The sequence below is a fragment of the Meleagris gallopavo genome, chromosome 1 (genome assembly GCF_000146605.3).
Source record: "Meleagris gallopavo isolate NT-WF06-2002-E0010 breed Aviagen turkey brand Nicholas breeding stock chromosome 1, Turkey_5.1, whole genome shotgun sequence".
Taxonomy (NCBI): domain Eukaryota; kingdom Metazoa; phylum Chordata; class Aves; order Galliformes; family Phasianidae; genus Meleagris; species Meleagris gallopavo.
In genome coordinates this window covers 43,196,084-43,217,872 of record NC_015011.2, presented here as the reverse complement: position 1 = coordinate 43,217,872, position 21,789 = coordinate 43,196,084, and the positions used below count along the sequence as shown (strand labels likewise).

The following is a 21,789-nucleotide window of genomic DNA, read 5'->3' as shown; positions in this document are numbered from 1 at the left end:
TCATTGAGTCCAACCACAACCTAACCATACTACCCTAACTCTGACAGCTCTCTGCTAAATCATGTCCCTGAGCACCACATCCAAACGGATTTTAAATACATCCAGGGATGGTGACTCAACCACCTCCCCGGGGAGCCCATTCCAGAGCTTAACCATCCTTTATGTAAAGAAATTTTTTCTGATATCCAACCTAAACTTACCCTTGAGGCCATTTCCCCTCCCCCTGTCACCAGTGAGAAGAGACCAACCCTGCTGTCATTGAGCTAGTTCGCTTGACAAGTCAGCACAAACATCTTTTTTACATTCCAGAAGTCTTCATACAGTAGTCTTAAAGATTACAAAGAAAGTTAAAAAATTGTGTAATCCCATGCAGTAATTTCTTCCTTCATTGCTGGTATGGTCTTTATCGGACAAGTGGAGCTTTAAAGATTTCAATTCAACTGCAGTGGCTGTGCTTTGTAAGAAGTATTTTTTTTCCCAAATGCCCGCATATGTTTGCCTTCTGGTTATAATTATTTTCCAGTGTGCCGTTGTTTGATATTGCCATAGTGTTGATGGCAAGTAAGACTTCTGAAGTCTATTACAGTAGCTTTTGTTTTATGGAGTGGTGGAATACATATTCTGTAGTAGTTGTTTTGAATGAGGTGTTGGCAACTTGAGGCTTTTATAAAGACTATTGGAAGACTAGAACTGATTAAAACAATTGTATGTTTGTAGTGGACTCCTTTTTTATATTGCTGTGTCCACGTATCTCCACATGCTCTAACAATTGGTTTTTTTTTTTTCATGCATTTCTGTATAGAAGCATCCTCTCTTGTTCATTTTGCTTCCCTAAAGAGGATCTCTATCATACAGGGCAAGAAGTATCCTGGTAGCTGTGTTTCAATATTTATTTTTTCTTCCTCTGAAAGCAGCATAATGAAGTCAAGTGCTCAAAGACTGAAACACACCCCACTGATAATTGATATTTTGCTTGTGAGACTTCTCTGCCTCGGCAGCCTGAACCATTCTTGCTCCCACCTCCTCTGCTGACCTCCTCTAAACATCACAGACTTTGTCCTAGGCTGCCTTGGTCTCAGAGGTTACCATATAAACAAGTTGAAGGTTTTTCCCCCACAGGTACTATTCATCTTCAGTTTAATGTCTTCATAGAAGAATAGCTACAGAGAATGTCAGCTGCACCATATGTCCCTTCCGTATCATCTGTCACTCTACTTCAGGCCACCTGTACTACTAAGAAAAGCTTTGGCTCATCAGAAAACATTCAACACTTCTGTGTTTCTTGTAACCACTTAATTAAAAACAAGAAAGGAAATGGTGGAAAGGTGTAGCAAATTCTGAATGATAATGGTGTGTTTTGGTGGTTTTATTCCTTGAAGTATTGGCTGGCATGTATCTTCATTTTCTATCTATTCATTTTCATTAATACATGAAAGCTGTGAAATTAGCTTGAAATTGAGGAAAAGTGAAATAAAATGAGAACGAATAGAGTTCTCATTTTAGAAACGTGAGTGTGACAAATAGAAATAAAGTGCCTGTGGATGCAAAGGATGTACCTCACTAAGTGCTGTAGAGCTCAAAGTATGTCCTGAAGTGTTTTCTGTGAAACTCAGTACAGTACGATAGAGGAGAGCTAATAAGAAATACCATGACGTGCTTTTCTGGTACAAGTTAGATTGAAATTAGTATTCCTGTGCAGACAAAATTAGTTACTGTGTAGTAAAGCGAAGTGTTGCATACGCTTGAGCTTCTTGATTCATCTAATTAAATCTAGCGAGCTAAAAATTTAATTGAAAGGGATTTTTTTTGGTATCTTTTTCACTGGATAACTGTCCTCTGGGGAAGGTAATAGATAATTAGATTAACATATGAAAGGAAATTAAACACTTCCTTTTTGTAGATTGAGTTCACATCTGCAGACTGCTTTTGTAGGTGCCTATATTGGAGGGGGTGGGAAGGGGGAAGGGGTGCAACGTATTTTTAGAAATTCTTAAAGCAGGTTCAGCTTGATGAGTTGGTGCTGTGTTGTCCTGTGTACCGACAGCTGTTTGTCTCAAATGGAACTTACTGCTCCGAGCCTTACGACAGGTGGAATGGATTTCAGGATCAGTGTGTCTTTAGCTGGCTGTCTGACTTTACAGTGTGGAAGCTGAGTTTCCAATTCTGCCTTGGTACTTACTGGTCTACTTATGTTTAAGCATCTTGATATGCTGTGGCCTTAAACAAAACTTCTTGATTAGTTTTCCCTTTCCTACTCCTTTTCATAGAATCACAGAATGGTTTGGGTTGGAAGGGACCATTAAGATCATATAGTTCCAACCTGCCTGCTCTTGACAGGGACACCTCCCACTAGACCAGGGTTCTCTATCATACTGAACTTGCACAAAGCCCCATCCAGCCTGGCCTTGAATGCTTCCAGGGAGGTGGCATCCACAGCCACGCTGGGTGTCTCATCATCCTCACACTCTGTAGGCGTCCTGCCCAGGTTCTGAGGAGCCATATGTAACCATATGTAACATTATATGCTTTTTTTGGCTCTCATCTCTTCTGTTATTTTATAGCAGGGTAAAAGTGTCCGTATAACATAGGGCATAAAGGTCTATCTGAACACGATGACATTCCAGCAGTGATAAAGCCCTCGATATGATGATGCTGTACCTTATCAATAGAATGATTTTTCTTGTATGTGGGCTCACCCATTGTTTACTGACAAATGGCTTTAGTGGCAGTATGTGCAGCTCCCAGCCTGACACTGCTCCCTTGGATGCACTGGCAGGTAGAAATGCTGATGCTGCTGCCGTGGAACTGCTGATTCTGGATTGTTTTAAGCCAGGATTGGCTGTGTGGTATGGGTACAGTCAGCACACTGGCATGGCTAGGGAGGCAGTGTTGGGGTCAGCGGGACAGAGCCGGGACTGGGAACGGAACGTAAATCCATTTGTATCCTATGAAATATATTTGCATGAGTGAGTGTAGGAAGCTTAGAGCAGCTTGGATGTCTTTAGAGTGTGGTATATAAATGGCACTGGCAGCTAATGCCTGTGCAGATAAGTCCAACAAGACGTTGGACCACATAAATTTATTGTGGTGTGTTTATGAAGATAATAACATCAATATTATGAGCTGTAGGAATTTGATGCATTTGATATGAATGGTTGGATTGGAATGTTAATTACTATGGCTTCAAATATTTCATTCGCTTGTTAAAGTGAGATGTTACTGCATCAAGGCAGTCACTTCAGTGCTGTGTGAGTTATTTTAATAAAGTGCATGTATTGTAACAGCCCGGTTATATTTGAAGAACTTTAAGCCATGTACAGCTATTGTGTTTATAGTACTGCTGTTGTAGACACACAGAGTAAATATGCCATAAAACTAGGGTAATAAATTAATGTGACACCCACAGGTTACCACTTGCTGCAGTAGAAATAGAATTTCTCTTTGTGTAAGTCAACAGGGGAAGGTGGTGATAAAATTAACTGCAAGCAATGAAAACAAGCAGGACGAAAAGCACGAAATGGGGCTAAAATTACCTGAGGAAATGAGGCTTCTGCGGAACTCCTTGTCCCTGCCTAAAGTCCTTTTGCCAGTGTCAGCCTCTTCTTTTTTTGGGGTGGAGTGGTGCCTACGGCACTTACGAAGGCTGGCAGTAGAGGAGAGAGAAATCAGCAGGGAGCTCTAGTGGGATGGGTGGCCAGAACGTGGGCAGCTCCTTTGTGGTGCCTGGGGCAGAGTTACTGCTGGAGGCAGAGCGACAAAGAAAACGAATCTGGGTGGAAAAGCAAGCTTCCCTAATTCTAACGTGTACAGAACAACTTGTTTGTCTCCTGCTGTTTGTTAGAGTAGCTTTAAGTCAGCTTATTATGTAAGCTGAATGTGCTTGAGCAAAAGCTATTCACACATACAGATGTTTTATATATTAATACATACAGCAACGTCTTTAACTGGGGCTGAGTAGTACTTTCAGTTCTTCAGAGTTGATTCTGATTCCAGGACAGGCATTCATTTTAAAACCAGTGCACTCGTGTTAGAGCAAGTCTTCAATGCTTTCTGTGAGTGATCGGTCGTTTCGTTTTTCACTTGTGGACTTGTGTCTTTAAGGTAGAATGGGAAATGCTGATATTATTACTGTGATATTCTTTAGATTGCTTGTATTTATACTGAATCAGAAGTAAAGCTGTCCTTACCAAATCTCTTGATTGTTAGCCGTTACCTTTTGCTGTGGAGGCACGTGTTATTATCATAGCAGTTGAGAGATTTGGAAGGAGATCTATACCGGTTCACCACATGGTGTTCTTTGATGCTCATTTGATATCGTAGTTTCAGTGGATGTAATCAATTCGTAATGAAGACTTATCTTTAAAATAGTTTGTACAGAGCGCTTACGTCGCACAGTTTGTATTTATTGCCTCTTCTCCTTCTCTTCTAGGAAACCCAGCGCTTGCTGGCAGAGCCAGTCCCTGGGATAAAAGCAGAACCAGATGAAAGCAACGCACGTTATTTTCATGTGGTCATTGCAGGTCCACAGGATTCCCCCTTTGAGGGTGGGACATTTAAACTTGAACTATTCCTTCCAGAAGAATATCCAATGGCAGCTCCTAAAGTACGTTTCATGACCAAAATTTATCACCCTAATGTAGACAAGCTGGGAAGAATATGTTTAGATATTTTGAAAGGTAAGTGCAACCTTATTTTCTTATTATCTTACCACATACAGAAGCTTGGAGATTCTCTCTGAAAGAGATTTCTTTATAAGGATATCTTATTTATCCTTTAATCTGGGAGTGGAAAACTTGTTATTTCAGTAGACTGTGAATGTGGTATTTCATGCTGTTATAAATGTCTCTTTAGATAAATGGTCCCCAGCTTTGCAGATTCGTACAGTTCTGCTATCAATCCAGGCTTTGTTAAGCGCTCCCAATCCAGATGATCCACTAGCAAATGATGTAGCTGAGCAATGGAAGACCAATGAAGCCCAAGCCATAGAAACAGGTGATGTATCTGATGCTTTTCTTCTAGTTTTAGGAAATACGATGAGCTGATGGCTAATTGGTTGGGGAGTTGAAATCCCAGCCTCCTATTTTGTGCCTGCTACTTGCAGAAGTAATTACTGCATGCAGTTGTTGTCCAGGTTTCCCGTGTATACCTGCAGTGGTCTACTCAAGTGTGTAAATGCAGCCTGCTAGAAAGAAAACTTAGTGGTTTTCTCTTGAGTTTTTATGTTCCTAAATTGCAAGGGTGTCCGGTGTGGAGACATGGTAAAATAGAAGTGCACACCTGTGTTTTACCTGTGATGTTTAAGGAATGGGTTATTTAGCTTCAGAAGGTATTTCTTCCATACTTCTGTTTCAGGTATGGAAAGAATTACTGCATTGTGTCACTTTTGGCCTCGCTGTACTTGGGCTGCTTCATCAGATCTCTGTTTTTGTGTATTACATATTGTGTATTATAGGAGGTCAAAATTGTGCTTGTCTCACTACTGATACATTTTGTGTCTTTGCAGCAGCATAAAAGTAATGTTTGAAAAACAAAATAACTTGAATAAAGCTTGAAAAATACATTTTTTCTTAAATGTGTTTTTTTCCTTTACAGCCAGAGCATGGACTAGGCTATATGCCATGAATAATATTTAAATGCGCTTTGAACATCAAGTGTGCATCACTTCTCCTGTTCTGCCAAGACCTCTTCCTTTTTTTGTTTGCATTTAATGGACACAGTCTTAGAAACATTACAGAATAAAAGCCCAGACATCTTCAGTCTTTTGGTGATTAAATGCACATTAGCAAATCTGTGTCTTGTCCTAATTCACTATTGTAACGCATGAGCAGAGGCTAGAAGTATCATCTGGATTGTTGTGAAATTGTTTAAAAGCAGCAGCACATCTCTGCTTTTAATCCCATCATGGTTTAAGCATAAGCACTGTGAATGAAGGTAGGCAGGGTTAGCTGCGGGGCTTTTTGTTTTAATTTTGTGGGCTCCTCCTCCCTTTTTATGGTGATGCTAATTGCATTGATAAAAGCAGCTAACCAGTTATACTTTAGAATATACCCTCTAGCCCAGTCTAACTTAGACGCTGTAGGTGGACAAGCTTCATTGTTTGAACAAAAAAAATGGGAACATTAAACATCCATCACCTTCACTAATAATATTGTGATTCTGCTGTCAAGTGTAGAAAAATCCCTCAGAGAAAAAGCTTGTGACCATTTTGTATGGCTTGTCTGGAAAATCTCCTGTAAATCTTATGTTTTAGTAAAATATTTTTTGTTATTCTACTTTGCCTTTGTACAGTTTATTTTGCTGTGTTTTCATTTCTCTAATGTGACAATCGTATTTAAAAAGAAAAAAAAAAACATGGAAACCAGAATTGACCATTTGTCTTTGCTAGTCTGACAGATTAAAAGAGTAAAGAGGTGGAATTTGCAAGATGTTTTGCTTCTGTACGCTGACTTTTTTCATTAGCTTGTGTTATGTGGGTGACCTTACCTGTCCGATTTAATAGAAAGTTACATTTGGAGTGACTTGGGGGGGAGGGGAAAAAATCTGTTACAATTATAATCATCATTTCGATAATGCATTGATATGCATTGTCACAGAAATGGAGTGTAATCAAGTAGGAGGCCGAGAACAAAGATAGCAGTAATTGTGAGCATCTGCATAACTTGTCTTTGATTATCATCAGTTGTTACACTTTTCTAACTCAAATTCCTGTCCTCTGTAAACATGAAACGTACCAGTGCACAGAAACAGTTGCAGCTAGCTTATATATCAACTCATGTTTGCTAACCATATCTAGCTAGCACCTCTTACCACTGGTTTTATCTACTGGCCTTATGCCTTATTAAGCTGTTTGCTTGAACAACCAGTCTGCGTCAGTAGCAGCAATGCTTCTGTATTGGAGGGAAGGGAATTTTGGTGTGATGCTTCCTTCTTGTCCTTGTGTTTGAGTGCGTGTATCGTGTCTGGGAATCCAGCAGCTTTTCTGGGAACCCATCTTATTACTTCCTATAACTTCTTGTATCCCTGTTCTCTTCCCATGTTAGCTCTAACCTCCCAAGTACAATTGTAAAAGCTTTTGGCAAGGCTGACCTGAAGTTTATGAGTGACAACTAGCTGTGGTTGCAATGGGGAATGCTGTTGTGCAGTTTGGATTATGATCAGATAGGCTATTGGTGTTCTCCTCCCACTTTTTTTTACCTCTTACTCTAGTATCAGCTGAAATCTCTATAGAATGTGGTCTATTTATTGTGCTCCTAAGGGAGATTAAGAGTATCTATTAAAACTGCTTTTCTTCCAAACAGAATGCTTTCAGTGATTGATTGGTCTTCTCCCTTGGAGTACTTTAAGCGCGATTGAAGCTTGGTTCGGAATTCAACTTCATGATACAAAACAAAACCCCTTAAAAGTAGTTTCTGTGCTGAATATAAGCCAAAGTTGCATTCAGGGCTTTGTAACAAGTTGCTCTTCAGAATGGAAGTGCTGTTAACCCTACCTTCGTGTTGCAAATGAGCATGTGCTTGGCTTCGGCTGCTGTGTGCCCCCTATATGCTATTAACACGGGCAGCTTTTGTGGCAGGCAGCTGAGAATGCGTGAGCTGTGTGTGCAGTAGGCTCTACATTACCTTCACCTACCTCTTAAAGCTTGATATGGGCACTCCCCACTGGATAAGGCTTGCCTCAGCTCCATGGTGTAAGGGAGCACAGTGCTGCTGGGCGGTCAGAACCCTGAGCATCCCCTGTGAATGTGGCTTTCTCCTCCTTTGGCACAGAAGCAGGTTCTGAAGTGGCGCTTCACAGCGTGCGGCTTAAAACTAGGTGGGCTGAATCCAGAGCCGGGGCATTGGGCAGACGGTCGGTGTTTGTAAGTGCATGGCTTAAACCCTGGCTGGAGCTGGCTGTTGAGATGAGAATGTAATTAAAGCTATGAATAAGTTCTTGATGGAATATTATTAATATATAAATAGGAAAAAAAATCCTCTGCCCCCACTTGTTAGTGACCGAATTAAGTACATTATAGACCAGTGTGAGTACACTGTAGCTGGTATGTGTCTGGGTTATTTATTTTTTTTTCTTTATTTTACTATTACTGTTAGTATCTCAACAAATTGGAGACTTACAGAAGTCCATACTGTCAGTTTGAATTTGTGAGTCAGTAGTAGTGGTGTATCTAACGGTATAAAAGGACAAGCAAGATACTGTATTTCAAAACTGCTTTGAATATTTTCAAGTGATAGTTGTGATGAAAGGAAACTTTAAGCAGGCTTCCTAAAACCCGAAATTCCTGTTTGTTGTGGGATCTATTCAGGTATGTTTTGGTCTTTCAAAATTTGGCATTTTATGTATGCGTGTATATATATATATGTAATATAAACCTGATTTAAGAGCTATGTATAAAGTCAACCTGGAAATTTTATTCTATGTTGTGTTAGGGAATGTGAGTTTTAGACTAAATTAGAATCATAGAATCGCAGAGTGGTTTGAGTTGAGTTGGAAGGGACCCTTGAAGGTCATCTAGCCCAACTCCCTGCAACAAACAGGGATTCTCTGAAGCCAGGTAGATGGGACTTTGTCTTTTTCCCCTCAGCTAAGCAGGTGTGTATTTACAGGCATCATCTGAACCTGAGGTTACTTCTGTCACGTGTACCTTTACAGCTGGTTAGCAAACGCAGCTCTCTCTTAGGGAGTGTTCGTTCTAGCTCCATTTCTAGTGGCTATTGGGTATACTTACAGCAAATGTACAATAGGTGGGCTTCCTCTGCCATTACTGGTGCTATGTGTCGTGTCCTGGAACCCTCAGTGAGAGCACTGACATTGCACCTGGTCAGTTTCTGGATAGCGACTGCATCTGTTGAGCCTGGATTATCAAATGGACTCTAAAACCATGCATACAGAACACAGTTGTGGCAATTTCCTTGAGCTCAAGAGGGGAAGGAGGCTTTGGGAGGCTTTTGTCTTTGCATAAACGTTTGGTGGTTGTCTCAACATTTGGCCGCGTGCTTTCATGGGTATGAAGTGTTTTATCACTGGGAACTGACGTTTGTGCAGTAGCTGACTTTAGTTTAAAACCGGTGAAATGTTGCTTCTGTAGCTTTCAAGAAAGTGTATTTCCAACATGGAGAATATTGTGAAACATCTTAATGGATTAGTAACGTACAAAATTGTGACATCTCAATTTATGTACATTCTGTGGGTTTTTTTTTTGTTTGTTTGTTTTTTTGTTTTTTTGTTTTTTGTTTTTTAAGGGTTACATTTAAAGTAAAATGTCTGGTAGGTTTTGTCAATAACATGTCTTGACTGTAATGTAATATGACACTGAAATAAAAGGAAGAGTGATTATTCATTACATAGACACTGAGCTTCATTTAACTGCAGCAGGCTGCCACCGCTGTACAGCACAACTTAACAGTTCTCATCATCTCTTAAAATAAGGAAATGTTAACTCCTCTCATCAGTCACTTGTAATTGGGGTTTTTTTTCTCATTTCTAGGGGGAGGAAAGAGCAGCCAGCAGAGGACTGCTGAGGTGCACAAGCTCAGAGCTTTGCCTACTTCTATCTGCCTTTTTTAGCCTAAGACTTTTACTGTAACACTGCACAATTTGGATACTACAGTGCAGTTTAATGGGCAGGTGTATTAAGTGTTGCTAAGCCATGTTACAGCACGAGCATAGCTAATAATTATGTCTGCTGTAATGGAGTTCATTGCCATGTATCTGCACCTTTCCTGTCGAAGCCTGCAGAAAACAGCTTGGGGCAGATATCTGATGGCAGTGGAAACAGCTGAACACTCCCCACAGGATGAAGGGTAGCTGTAGTCTTACATTCCATGCAGCAAAGGCAGGTTCATCTTAAAGAATATGATACATTGACCCTAGTAGTACTTCCAGTTGTTGGGTAATTTGCTATGTTCAAAGATGAGTTTTGCTCATGGCATACCCAGAACACAGGCACAAAATTTTCAGAATTCAGATGAATGGTAGCAAAAAAGACCGTGTTAGGAAGCCTCTGTGGCTGTAGCAGAGGCCAGGCCCCAGTAACTGAGAGGGATGAGGTGGTGCTCATCTGTGCTTCTTAATACTGTCCATTGGAATGAACTGTAACAGATACTGAGGGAAAGTCAATGGGAACCTGTGCTGTCACTGAGAGTGGGGCAGTTGAGCATGGGCCATCAGGTAGAGAGCAGCTGATCACATACCAGTCTCAGTGGGCTCTGCTCTTCCTCAAGTAGCTGCAAAGGGCAGAAGAATGCTAGTGTCTTGTTTGAGATAGGGCTCAGCTCCTGCCCCTCTCCATGCCACAGGCAGGGAAGGACGTGGCAGCTGTTGCTACCATGTTGTGTTGTTTTGAAGCACGAAAAAAGATGAAACCCCCACATGTACATTTTAAAGGAGATGCAAGTCCTTTGCACAGAGAGTGTGGTTGCAGCATTTGAGACTGAATGACCACATCATCCACAGGACTAATTTAGATTTTATTTTGGTATTTCTCAAATATAAAAAGTCAAAATTCTTACATCAATCTTTAAAGAAAATCCATGCAAGCAGGTCAAAATGTTTACAACTTATTTTGCACCCCCACCCCCTCCCTCAGTTTTCACTTCACAAACCATGGTGGTAAGTAAACCAAGTGTTTGCCTCCTCTTGTTTTTTTTTTTTTTTTTTTACAGCACATTGTTAGCAGACTACTAAAAGGTTAACGCAGGGTGCAGTAAGCACCAAAATAAGATATTCCACTTCAGCAGCCTCTGTGCAGTCCTTCACTATTTCTTCTGTGTGTTTTTTAACTTTAAGGCTATTTCTCTTTGCTACCACTGTAATGACAGAACTTAATGCAGGAAGCAGTGGCTCAAACTCAGCTTTCTGAGACTAGCAGCTGACACACTTCTCTTTCCTCTGGAGAACCAAATCTGGGATGTCTTACAGAATTCATGGCATGAGGACAATTCCATATCCATTCTGTATACAGCAGATTTGGACCATCTAAATAGAGATGTGTGAAAAAAGGAGGCTTTACATTTTAATAGATAGGTACTAGAAAAATACCTGTAGCTTTCCAACTGATTTTTAAACAGACCCATTCTGTTAAGCTTAGGGTCAGATTTCATTACAGCTGAAGCCAGACCACTGCTCCTTTACTAAAATGGTTTTCTTTCAGCACAGCTGATGCACTTTCAATTTACCTGCGCTGTCAGGTTTGTCCAATTCACAGAACATTCATCTCTGAGAGGAAGTCAAACTAAGCATCACAGTGTTTCCTTCTGAAGGCTGCAGAGAGACTGAAGAGGTTTATACAGTGAATGCTGCTTCAAAATCCATCTGGCATTACTGAACAGCTCAAATGTGTGTGACCAAAAAAAAATAACCAAAATATTTATAGGCAATCAACTCTGAGTTTGTTAGTAACAGCAATACTGTACATTTTACATTATTATCAAATACATAATTCAAGAGTTACAAAATAAGATCATGCATTACCACTAAATCTCATACAAGCTTGGATTGGTTTCATTCCAAGAACTGGAAACTGAGACAGAAGCAGGCTTAGGAATATGGACTTGAACTCTGGATTCTTGTTTTAGCTCTCACATCTTCTATAGAATCTTGTTACAAGAAAGCCTGTACAAGTTTGCTCAATTTAAAGTGTTCAAATGACTACTGAACAAAAAAGTGAGCAAAAGGTAAGTGCCCAAAAAGCTGAATTGGTCACTCTTTTAAAGGTAACTGTAGAGCTGGAGGTACTTTTACACAATAGGGGGGCATAGCTTTAACACTGAACATACTTGAAAATGCTCAATTCCACCCTTTGCTATTTAGCTTAGCATGCCCCTACTTTAGAAACGACCAAGTTCAGCCCTTCACCTCATAACTGAAGGCAAGGATCAGCTGTCTGCAGTACCTTCTATGCTAAGATGCACCTGAACAGAGTTGTGTTCTTTCCCATTCTGAAAGTGATCTGGAATAGGACTTGCAGGGATGGAAAGCCCTACCCAACATTTCAGAAGTCTTCAGCTTTGTGGCTCACACCTCTTGTCAGTAGTATTTATGCCTCTTCAAAGAGAGCAGCATTAAGAGATCAGAACTCTGTCTCCCTAGTTCCACTGCATTTACATATGGCACAAGGTTGGTTTTCTAAGGAGTAACTTCTGGCAACATTTTTTTTTTCCCTAAAAAAGTGTAACAGCACAAAAAAGTTTAATTTATAGCAGCATTTTACACAATTTGTGTTAAAAAAGTAGAAGTTAACCATTTGTGTATTGAGTAACAAAAGGTTTAAATTACATTTATTTTCCATTTTACACTCACTATTTACTAGTTGGACTATTTACAAAGGTTCAAATGCTGTGTGGAGAATGAGCTATACCCAGAATAAACTTCACACGTGAGGTAATGCTTTACCTCAGCCTCTGCTTTGACTGGCTGGAGAGGACAGTTGGGTTTACATCCTAGAAGAAATACAGAATTAAGGTGTTCATATGAATTGGATCACGTTCCTGTAAAAGAAAGCCATATACACACATAGAAAGAATAATCCTATGGTAGAAACATATTAAGACCTACAGTGGGTTTAGGTTTCATCTTCTTGGCTGAAAAGGAGGAGAAAATAACGAAGCAGAGGGGAGTTGTCAGCTGTACCTCATTTATTCCAGGTGAATTTCACCAAGAGGCCAGCTGTTAATTACAAAATGCTAGAGCAACTGATGTTAAAACAGTAAAACTCAAGTATTAAAGAGCTAACTTTAATACAGGGCTTTCAGCATACCTTCTGAATAAGACAAAGGAATATTACTCCTCCACCAGCGTATCAACCTACCTGTCTCCAAGGCCCAAGAAGTACCACAACCAGCTCCCACTGGGCACAACCCCTCAACACATGCATGCTAATGAACACCGCTTTACCTTAATGTCCCATTTTCCTTCAGGCATTTTTAAATAACAGACTGCATGAACATGATATAAGATGCTTGTCACTGGAGATTAGCAGGCTTTGGATCCTGCCGTGTAATTGCACTATGAACAAAATGTGCACCAAAATGCTGAAAGGAAAAAAAAGGATCAGGGAGGGAACAACAACAACCTTCACATACATCTGCTGACAGCTGGTTGACCAAGTAGCAGAAGTATAGCAAATGGGTTGGTGATTACAAGACAAAAGTTATTGTCCTTGCTCTAGTCCTACATTACGTGAAGGATGCAGAGGGCAAGACAACTTTTTGGATGACTGAGGCAAACAGTGCTTAGTGTTGGTATCCTTAGCTCTCAACAGCTCAACATGGGTTAGTGTGCTTCACTGCAGTCACACATCTCTGCCTTCACCTCCCCAAACAGTGCGGTCTTCAGTTCTTAGCACTTCATTTGCAGATACCCAATAAGAGTTTAGTATAAGACAAGCTGCTCAAGCTTTTCTTTAAGCAAGTACTCTTGCAGAACTACTGACAAGTCTTAAATAAGCTCAACACCATTTAGATGCATACTTTATTTTAGCAGATACGGAAATTTATATACTCAAGTTTCCTCTCTTAAAAAATGGCCTACTAAGGCATCTTAAAAAAATCCATATATGGCTTTGGTTTGCTGAAATACTATTTTACATTGTTAAAAAGGAAAAAATGCATTCAAATAAACTCAACATCATGACATTTTCACATATTTCACTTAGAATTGACAGTTATATGGGTGCCTGCATGTAATCAAAGATGTCCCCCCTTGCGATGGCATGAATAAAAAGGTAATCCAAACGTTTATCTCACAGTAGAGGGCAACCCAGAAGTCTGTGCAGAAGTGACATACAGGGAGTTATTATCTGGGAGAGGGGGAACCACAGAGTTTCCATTCGTAGGTGAACAGCTCAGTTTCAGTTTTTCCAAGTACTCTGCATGAACAGGCTTGTGGCACTGAAGGACCTTGATTGCATCTTCTACTTTAAACCATTCTCTTTTCCTTCCTGAAAGAGAGCAATACACAAAGAAAAAAGTTAGCAACCAGTGGTGCCATTAAACTTCTATCTGATCAATCACCTCTCAGTTACTTCGGGAAGTTCAAGTTGTCAGATAGCACAGTAAGAAGACCTGAAGAAAATGGATGAGCACAAGAGACTCACGTAGGCCTGCTGAAACAGTTCATAATAAAGCAGATAGTGGGCAGCAGCTCATGGGACTGTTCATTTAGGCCTTATAGGAAGGGGTTATTATTTAAGTGACTCAATACTGCCCTCTTACACTGTCAACCCTGGCAGTGCTCTGAAGAGCAGTGGATGGTTCCTGTGCTGAGCAGGAATGGAGCAGCACAGCCTTGATGGTCCCTGCACACTTTGAGCCTGAGGAGTAGCAAAACCACCCCCGTATCAATCCTCTGAAGTAACAGACAATCAGGGCTGCTCTACAGGAACGCTGGCATGCAATATATCCGCTCTACCTAAACAAACTGAGCACAGTTTTCAAGAGACAGCTGTGTGCCACTCAGTGACATAGAAATGTTGTGAGTTTATGGAAGTTAACATCACTTAAAGCACCATCTCCTGTAAAAGGGCAAAGCATCAACGAGTCGTTTCAGAAAGTGAAATTATTTGCTAACTGCAACATTTTAAGTGGAGAATATGAGGAGAGAGAATGCATTTACCTATATTAACAGAATCCTCCCAGTCTTCCAGTATTTCTGTGACAGTAAGAACATAAACGTACGTCCTATGCTTCCGATCCTGGTTCTGCTTGAATGTTAGAAGCAGAGGTTTTAATTCACAGCAAAAAAAAGTTGTCAACATCACAGACATTCCACAACTGTAACATTCGAAGTTACTTACCCTAGGAAATACTTGCCAGCAAAACTGGCTCTAATTCTCACTGATAACAGTATGTACTCATGTATGGGAATCTGGTATTTGAAAGCTTTGTTCTATTGGACTCAAAAAGATAGGCAGGTTTGAAGACTGTCAGTGCACACAGTTTCACTTCCAGACACTTTCTAAAAAGGCTCTAAGCCTTTCCTTACTCAAACCTGCACACATCATGTGGCAGTTAAAGAACAACATCAGTCTCATGTGTCTTCCAGCAGCAATTAATGCACTGTACAGACAAGTACAACTTAAGTCTGACTCTGTCGTGTGGAAGTTGCTTTCTGCAGGTTATCAACTCACAAAAAAACCAACATCAATAAAAAACAAATAGTGGAACCAAACCCAAACAAAAACTGTCTTTGCAAAGTGAAAGAAATAGCTCACCTCAAATATGCCGAGCAGTCTGCCTAGCTTTCCCTTTACGCCAGCCTACAAAATAGGCAGGAAAAGAAGCATTAACATGTGCTTTATAATTTAAGAAGTCAAAATACTGTAGCAATAATCAGAATAAATGAATTACTCTTTCTTATTAGGATTATTTAAGCAATTATTTAACATAGGTTTTAATTACAGTGCTGCATATACAACCAATGCTGAAAAAAATAAGCATGAAAGTAAACAGGCGAAGAGAAAAATTCAAGTATATGGGTCAATCTAGAGACAGAATCATTAGAACTCCACTACTATTTCTTACAGAAACTGAGGACTCCAAGTCCTCATAATACAGCAACGAACTGAACTACAGGTAGCCAGGTGGCTCTTAGAGCACAATCAATTAACACGAGTTCATTTTCACAGGAAAGCACGGTTTGGGGCATGTAACCTTACAACCAAATTTATATTCCCCAGACTTCATAGCATTATTAACTTCTACATTTAGTATTGTTCCAAGACCTTAAATAAGCCCTATGTGAATGCACCTGTCACAGTTTTTTTTGTACAGTTAAGGCAGTCATTATATCCCTGTGAGGCTCCAGGGTTGGTTTCCACAGAAAAATACACAATGCTTCCTCCAACAGCCGTTATTTATGATCATCCACTTATGCCAAATAAATCCGAGTGCATTCCACTGAGACATGAACATGTATAGCCTACTGGTAGATAAAGCCATATTTAGATTTTGCCTCCTTGTGTAACTGATATTTAAAACCGGGTTTCTTAGTGCTAAGATGACATTTTCTAGCCTTCAGTCTTGGTTTCCAGCTTTAACCAAAGTTACCAATGCCTTTATGTAAAAGGGCCATATGGATCTTATTTACATTCTGGTGTGCAGCTCTGACAAGCAACTGGGCAGGCTTCAGCACTAAGCCTAATCAGCATCTCACAAGTGAATGTTCCATGTCTTTCTTTTTAAAGGAAGCAGATGGCTAATGTTATTTATTAGGCAGTTTTGATTAAAGAAGTCTGCTCTCTGCCTCTGCATCTCAGTCTTTTGCTTATCCAGAGCAAGAACTAGACCTGAAGTTAGTGCAGAGTTGTATACAGCTTTACAGCTTTCTTCACGTGTTTTTCAATTTCCCCCCCATTTCTTAGTACCCCAGATTCAGTCTGAATTTGTCATCAATTTCACTACGGCCACGTGGAATCTGCTTGACTTTAACAGCTTCTCTGTTCTGCCTCCATTCAAATCAGTGGTTTAAACAGACACTTGACTGAGTAATGTGGAATTAAACAATGAAAGCTTTTGTGCAACCAGATGTCACCAGATGTGACTTCTCTCCCCAGTTCCGAGTCACTCTCTAGGCAAAGAGACGTGCTTCCAAAACAGGGCATCATTTCTGCAGACAGGAGCATCTTTCAAAACTTTTACATCCAAAGCATAGAAGGCAGTGGCTGAAGTCTTATGGTTTTTCTCAAAAAGTAAGCTATTCTCACCTCAGCTGAATAACAGCAGCCATTATTTAAGAAGCGCCATTAAATTGAAGACTACTTGAAAACTCAAGTGCTTTCCCTAACCAAAACATTTTCTCCAGGTTCTTAACATGGTATCTTCAAAATCTGTCACAACTGAGACCTAGAGGACCTAGAAAAGATCCAGCTTTTTCCTGGAATGTCCAATAAAGTTCTCACATTGCAAATTTTGAGCTCATAACCCAATGCAATGGTAAGTTTTAGGGCGTGAACAATTTTGTCTTTCTTCTTTGGCTATTGTGAGCCCAGAGCAGTTAAAACACAGTTGTTTAATAATCCAACAAAATCCAACAGCTGAGTGAGACACTCAGCTTTAAGAGAAAACCTTAGAGTGTATGTCTTTTAGTAAAGCTGTTGTCAGTCTATGAGCACTACATAGTAACTTCTCATGTCTGAACTTCAGATATACTGTAATGCTAGTCTAAATGGAGCCACAGGGAGGAATACAAACTGCTTCATCCCATAACTCTCCTGGCCTGGAGGACTCACTGCCGGCAGATCCCAGTGTAGCACTGCATCAGAGGTGCAATCAGGCTTGCCTTGTATTTCCTGTAGATGGAGCAAGAGTCCTGCTGGAACTTTCAAGCTAAGTCTACTGACAGAAACCTGCTTAAAATCCGCGACATTTGAGTCATTTCAACTGTGGGATCTGTTGGACAGTACTTCAATGGCCATAGGGCAAGGCTATTCCTGCTCTTTCTTGTATACTTTTAGAACTTAAAAGGGTTTCATTGTACCACTGTACAATCTCTTAAATTTAAGAGGGTGTTTTATTTTTTAAATAACTCAATGGAGTATTAGCTACTAGCTGGAACAGATCCTTTTATTTCTTGTGAGAGGTCTTAGATGACATTACTGGCACTTCTATGGTCACTGCAGATTATCCAGAGTCAGCCTCCTCCTCTCGGAGAGCTGTATTTCCACAGGTCAGGGGAGAAACTGCACATATTTGGCTGACATTTCAATACACTAACCAGAAACAGAGCAAGAGTCTTACTTATTGTTGTGAGACAGAACAAAAGGCAGTGGGAGGGTACTCCTTCCTTTTGAGAGGCCAGACGACCATCTCATCCCCTTCACTGTCAGATTTCCCTTTGAATACTGCACATGCAAGCCCTCCCCATTTCCAGCTATCATGCCACCCCATTAAAGACTAAGCTCCAACTTCAGTAACAAAGCAGCTCTGTATTTAAGCAAGGTGTAGTACCCTTCTGGGACTGCTTTGCACCGTAACTTCATTTTGATATCCTAGTTTCAGGTTTGTAAAAGCTTGTATCTAAAGAATTTACAAGTGACTAACTACTGTAACCCACAAAATGACAGTTCAATTTATACTATGTATCCACAATACTGCATCAGAAAGAAAGAATAATTCATACTGAAATTTATTTACTGGAAGGAAAAAAAACAACATTAACACGAACAGAGCTCAAAGACAAAAAACAACAGGAGTGACTCAGAGTCTGACTATGGAAGAACTGCAGTGCACGTAGCTTTGACTGCATTTGTCCTTTGTTTGGGTTTTAAAAACAAAGAGTTTTTAAATACACCACTTTTTGTGGGAAACCAAGGGATATATAGAGCCAGTGGGCTAACATGCTGTGAGCTACCACTGCTCCTACCACTAGGAATGACCCTTACAACACTTCCTATCAGTGTCTCTCCTTTAATAAATTAATGGATGCTAACGGTTAGTTTGTACATGACCCAATACCAAAGAAACACGGTTCAAAAGAGTGCCACAGTGTGTCTGCTTTGAAGTTTATTCATTCACAAAACTCTTAACAGTTCACTTCACTGCACTGTAACCAGCTTGCCAGGTGACATTGACCTTAGTGTAAAAATAGAAAGGACATTCATCTCTAAAATGGTTAGTGTGAATTTCCATGGCTCAAGTAAAAACACTGAAAAACCACCACAGTGCTCATTAAGAACAGTGCTTTTCCTTGCAGTCTTACAGCAGCACACAAGATTCAGCCTGTAGCTTAATTGTATTTTGGTTTGGGTCATGAACTTTTAATGTTCATTATCAAATGGCCATCCAGCATGTGAAGGGAGCCTACAGAAAAACTGGAAAGGGACTCTTATGAGGGCATGTAGTGATAGGACAAGGAGAAATGGCTTTAAACTGGAAGAGAGTAGTCTTAGGCCAGATATTAGGAGGAAATTCTTTACTGTGAGGGTGGTGATACACTGGAACAGAGTTGTCCAGAGATGCTGTGGATGCCCCTTTCCTGAAGCCAGGCTGGATGGGGCTTTGAGCAACCTGATCTAATAGGACGTGTCCCTGCCTATAGCAGGGGGTTGGAACTAGAGATCTTAATGGTCCCTTCCAACCCAAACCATTCTATGATTCCAGGAAATGGTGAAAAATCAAGCTGTTGAACAAGCATCTCCAAATAATTTTTGCTCATTGTAGCCGCTGGCTTACGAAAAACCTTTATGTACTTAAAAGCACAGCAAAGAGCCAAATATGGCTAGCAGGTCATGCCTTACTCTGGAACACCACTAAAAAAAGTGTAGCCACTGTCATAAGAATGAATAAAAGCCTGTGAGCAAGATGCCCACACTAGCACCTCTCAGGAGCTTTAGATCTGTTAGGTGTTTTAGCTTCAGAAAGTTACTTTTGTGGTGTATGAACACAGATGATACTGTCATTTTTTCAGTCACTTATAACACACAGCTTTTCTATCATGAAGGGTCATGCTGAGCATTTTGACTGCAGGAGTACTTCAGATGAGAAAAGTCAAATTTTATCAGGAACAATTTTTTTTTATTATTTTTTAAATCGACACCTAGATCTGTAAGTTGCAGATGTGCTCAGCATTCTACACACGGTATCCTGTTTTTTCCTACAGATTTGCCTAGCAGATTGCAACTTCATTTTTACATGGCTCTATCCATTCCACCTTTTCTACTAGGACAAGAATACACAGTGAAGAACCCACAGAACAATCACTTAAGAGTGATACAATTCCTGACCAGGACCACCACCATGGAATCATAAGATTGGAAAAGATCTCTGTGATCACCCAGCCCAACCATCAGCCCATCCCCACCATGCCCACTGACCATGTCCCTCAGTGCCACATCCACACAGTTCTTGAACACCTCCAGGGACGCTGACTCTACCACCTCCCTGGGCAGCCTGTGCCAGTGCCCAACCATTACTTCTGAGAAGAAATTTTTCCTGATATCCAACCTGATCCTCCACTGGTACAACTTGAGGCCACAGCCTCTTGTCCTGTCAGTTATCTGGGAAAACAGGCCAACCCAACCCTCACCTCACCACAACCTCCTTTCAGTTGTTGTACAGAGTGATGTATAGGAAAATCTTGCTTTGCCCTGACAAAGTAGGGGAAAGGACAAAACTCTGGTATGGAGGGATCACTTCATAGTACAGAGACAGCATTCTCTCTCTTTTTTTTTTTTTTTTTTAACTATTTGCTCCATTTTTTTTTCCCCTGTTGATCTGAAAGCAATTCCAGAAGCACACAAAAATCAGGAGTAGCCAAATTTTTACTGTCTGTACGAAGCAGCCACAAAGTTTTCCACGTCTGGGCACTGTGCGCAGCCTGACTGGGCCATATTCCACACCTACTCCTTTGCTATCCCAGCCTCATTCTCCCAAACTTTGCACCTCTTTTGAGGTAGCACTGCAGAAATTTGTGAGTGAGGCCACGATCTGAAGTACTCCTCAAAATACTCTCAGAGCAGAAGCACACGTAGCAAAAAACTAAACATCAGCCTCTGTGTCACAACTCACTACTACACTACTTTGCTATGGCATTAACCTGACAGCTCTATGTCTAGCACAGTCTGCACACAGAAGCTTAACCACTGGTATTTCTGGTCAACCCCCCAGACAACTTCTATGATATAGCAAGATGGGGGAAAGCATCAGGATTCTCCATAGAGGTTCCTCTGCCTCTCCTGCAGAGGAGCCTGGATCTTTGCCCCCTTCAAATGGGGCCTGACTGCTTTGAGGCAGTCTCCTTCACTTTTATAAATACAGGAGCACTTGTCTGAATTCATCTTGGGCAGCTCAAAACTGGCCCCTACAACAAAACTGAACACAGCAAGAAAACCTGGAATCTCCAATCAGCGAGGCCTATTTATGTTTAAATCTTTCTGCATGAGGGTTGCTAAGAGAACTGAATATCAAATTGGTCGGTTTCCCACATAAGATGGGAAAAGAGTCAACAAATTAGAGCACGTAGAATTCATTTTGACACCAAAAGACAAGGAAATTTCAGGCAAACTACATTTACATCAAGTTCCCATGCCTCCATAACAAAGCTAAGTCTTAAGGGTACACAAGCTGAAGTACCAGGTAGTAGAGCTAATCAAAAAAAGAGAAAAGCACTGAAAAAACGCATTATGCATGTTGACAATTAGCAACAACGTTAATGTGCTCTGTCATACTGGGATTACAAAGTTGCTCAACATTGGATATTCTGTACATCAGTTTCTTTCTAGCACACACCAGCTTTCTATAAAACCTTGTACTTCCTGTACAATGCAACAGGCTGCCCAGAGAGACTGCACAAACCTCTCTCCTCAGAGAAATTCAAGAGCCATCTGGACATGATCCTGGACAACATGCTCTAGGTGGCTCTGCTTGAGCAAGGATTGGAAGTGACCTCTGGAGATCCTTTTCCTTTCCTACCTCAGCCATTATGCAATGAAGTAGTTGGAATTTTTTTTTGTTACCTCTTCATACACCTCTCTGACAGCTGCTCCTCCAGGTTCTTCTTCTGGTTCCATTCCTCCACCTGGTACAATCCACTGATCTGGGTATCGGCTACTGCTTACTAACAGCACCTACAAATAATGCAAATGACTGTTAAATATAGCTTTTAACTCAGGAATCTTGGTACCATCCACTTTTTCCATAGCACACTTATTCACTTGGACATATGGAACACAGACTTCAAAAACAAAACATAAGTAACCAGGAGTTATAAGAAGCACTTAAAACCACAATCAAAAAATTAACATCAGCTTTTTTAATACGAAGTCAAGACACAGTTGTTTCATAGACACTTTTTTCA

The 21,789-nt window shown here is 40.5% G+C and overlaps 2 protein-coding genes across 3 annotated transcripts; one reads left to right on the top strand and one right to left on the bottom strand.

Moving 5' to 3' along the window:
* The first annotated feature begins 2,730 nt into the window (after positions 1-2,730).
* UBE2N (ubiquitin conjugating enzyme E2 N) lies at positions 2,731-9,337 on the top strand. Its single transcript, XM_010711901.2, has 4 exons — positions 2,731-2,928; positions 4,430-4,676; positions 4,852-4,992; positions 5,593-9,337. Exons 1-4 carry the CDS (start codon positions 2,731-2,733, stop codon positions 5,631-5,633), a joined length of 627 nt encoding a protein of 208 aa, XP_010710203.1. The 3' UTR covers positions 5,634-9,337.
* A 1,301-nt stretch (positions 9,338-10,638) lies between these two features.
* On the bottom strand, positions 10,639-21,588 carry NUDT4 (nudix hydrolase 4). Of its 2 annotated transcripts, none has more exons than XM_010709143.2 (4): positions 21,449-21,588; positions 15,209-15,253; positions 14,611-14,698; positions 10,639-13,936 (listed from the first exon to the last, which is right to left on the bottom strand). In XM_010709143.2, exons 1-4 carry the CDS (start codon positions 21,500-21,502, stop codon positions 13,734-13,736), a joined length of 390 nt encoding a protein of 129 aa, XP_010707445.1. In that variant the 5' UTR covers positions 21,503-21,588; the 3' UTR covers positions 10,639-13,733. The 2 variants fall into 2 exon arrangements, with proteins under 2 accessions (XP_010707445.1, XP_010707453.1); XM_010709151.3 differs by having other exon boundaries at positions 14,611-14,695; positions 21,449-21,587.
* Positions 21,589-21,789: the final 201 nt, after the last annotated feature.

Coding starts and splice junctions, on each gene's coding strand:
- NUDT4 (XM_010709143.2), bottom strand. CDS start 21,502: ATGGAACCAGAAGAAGAACCTGGAGGAGCAGCTGTCAGAGAGGTGTAT. Junction 14,699..15,208: donor GACTGCTCGGCATATTTGAG/GTGAGCTATTTC, acceptor CTAACATTCAAG/CAGAACCAGGATCGGAAGCA. Junction 13,937..14,610: donor GGAGGATTCTGTTAATATAG/GTAAATGCATTC, acceptor GCTCTCTTTCAG/GAAGGAAAAGAGAATGGTTT.
- UBE2N (XM_010711901.2), top strand. CDS start 2,731: ATGTGCAGCTCCCAGCCTGACACTGCTCCCTTGGATGCACTGGCAGGT. Junction 4,677..4,851: donor ATGTTTAGATATTTTGAAAG/GTAAGTGCAACC, acceptor ATGTCTCTTTAG/ATAAATGGTCCCCAGCTTTG. Junction 4,993..5,592: donor AGCCCAAGCCATAGAAACAG/GTGATGTATCTG, acceptor TTTCCTTTACAG/CCAGAGCATGGACTAGGCTA.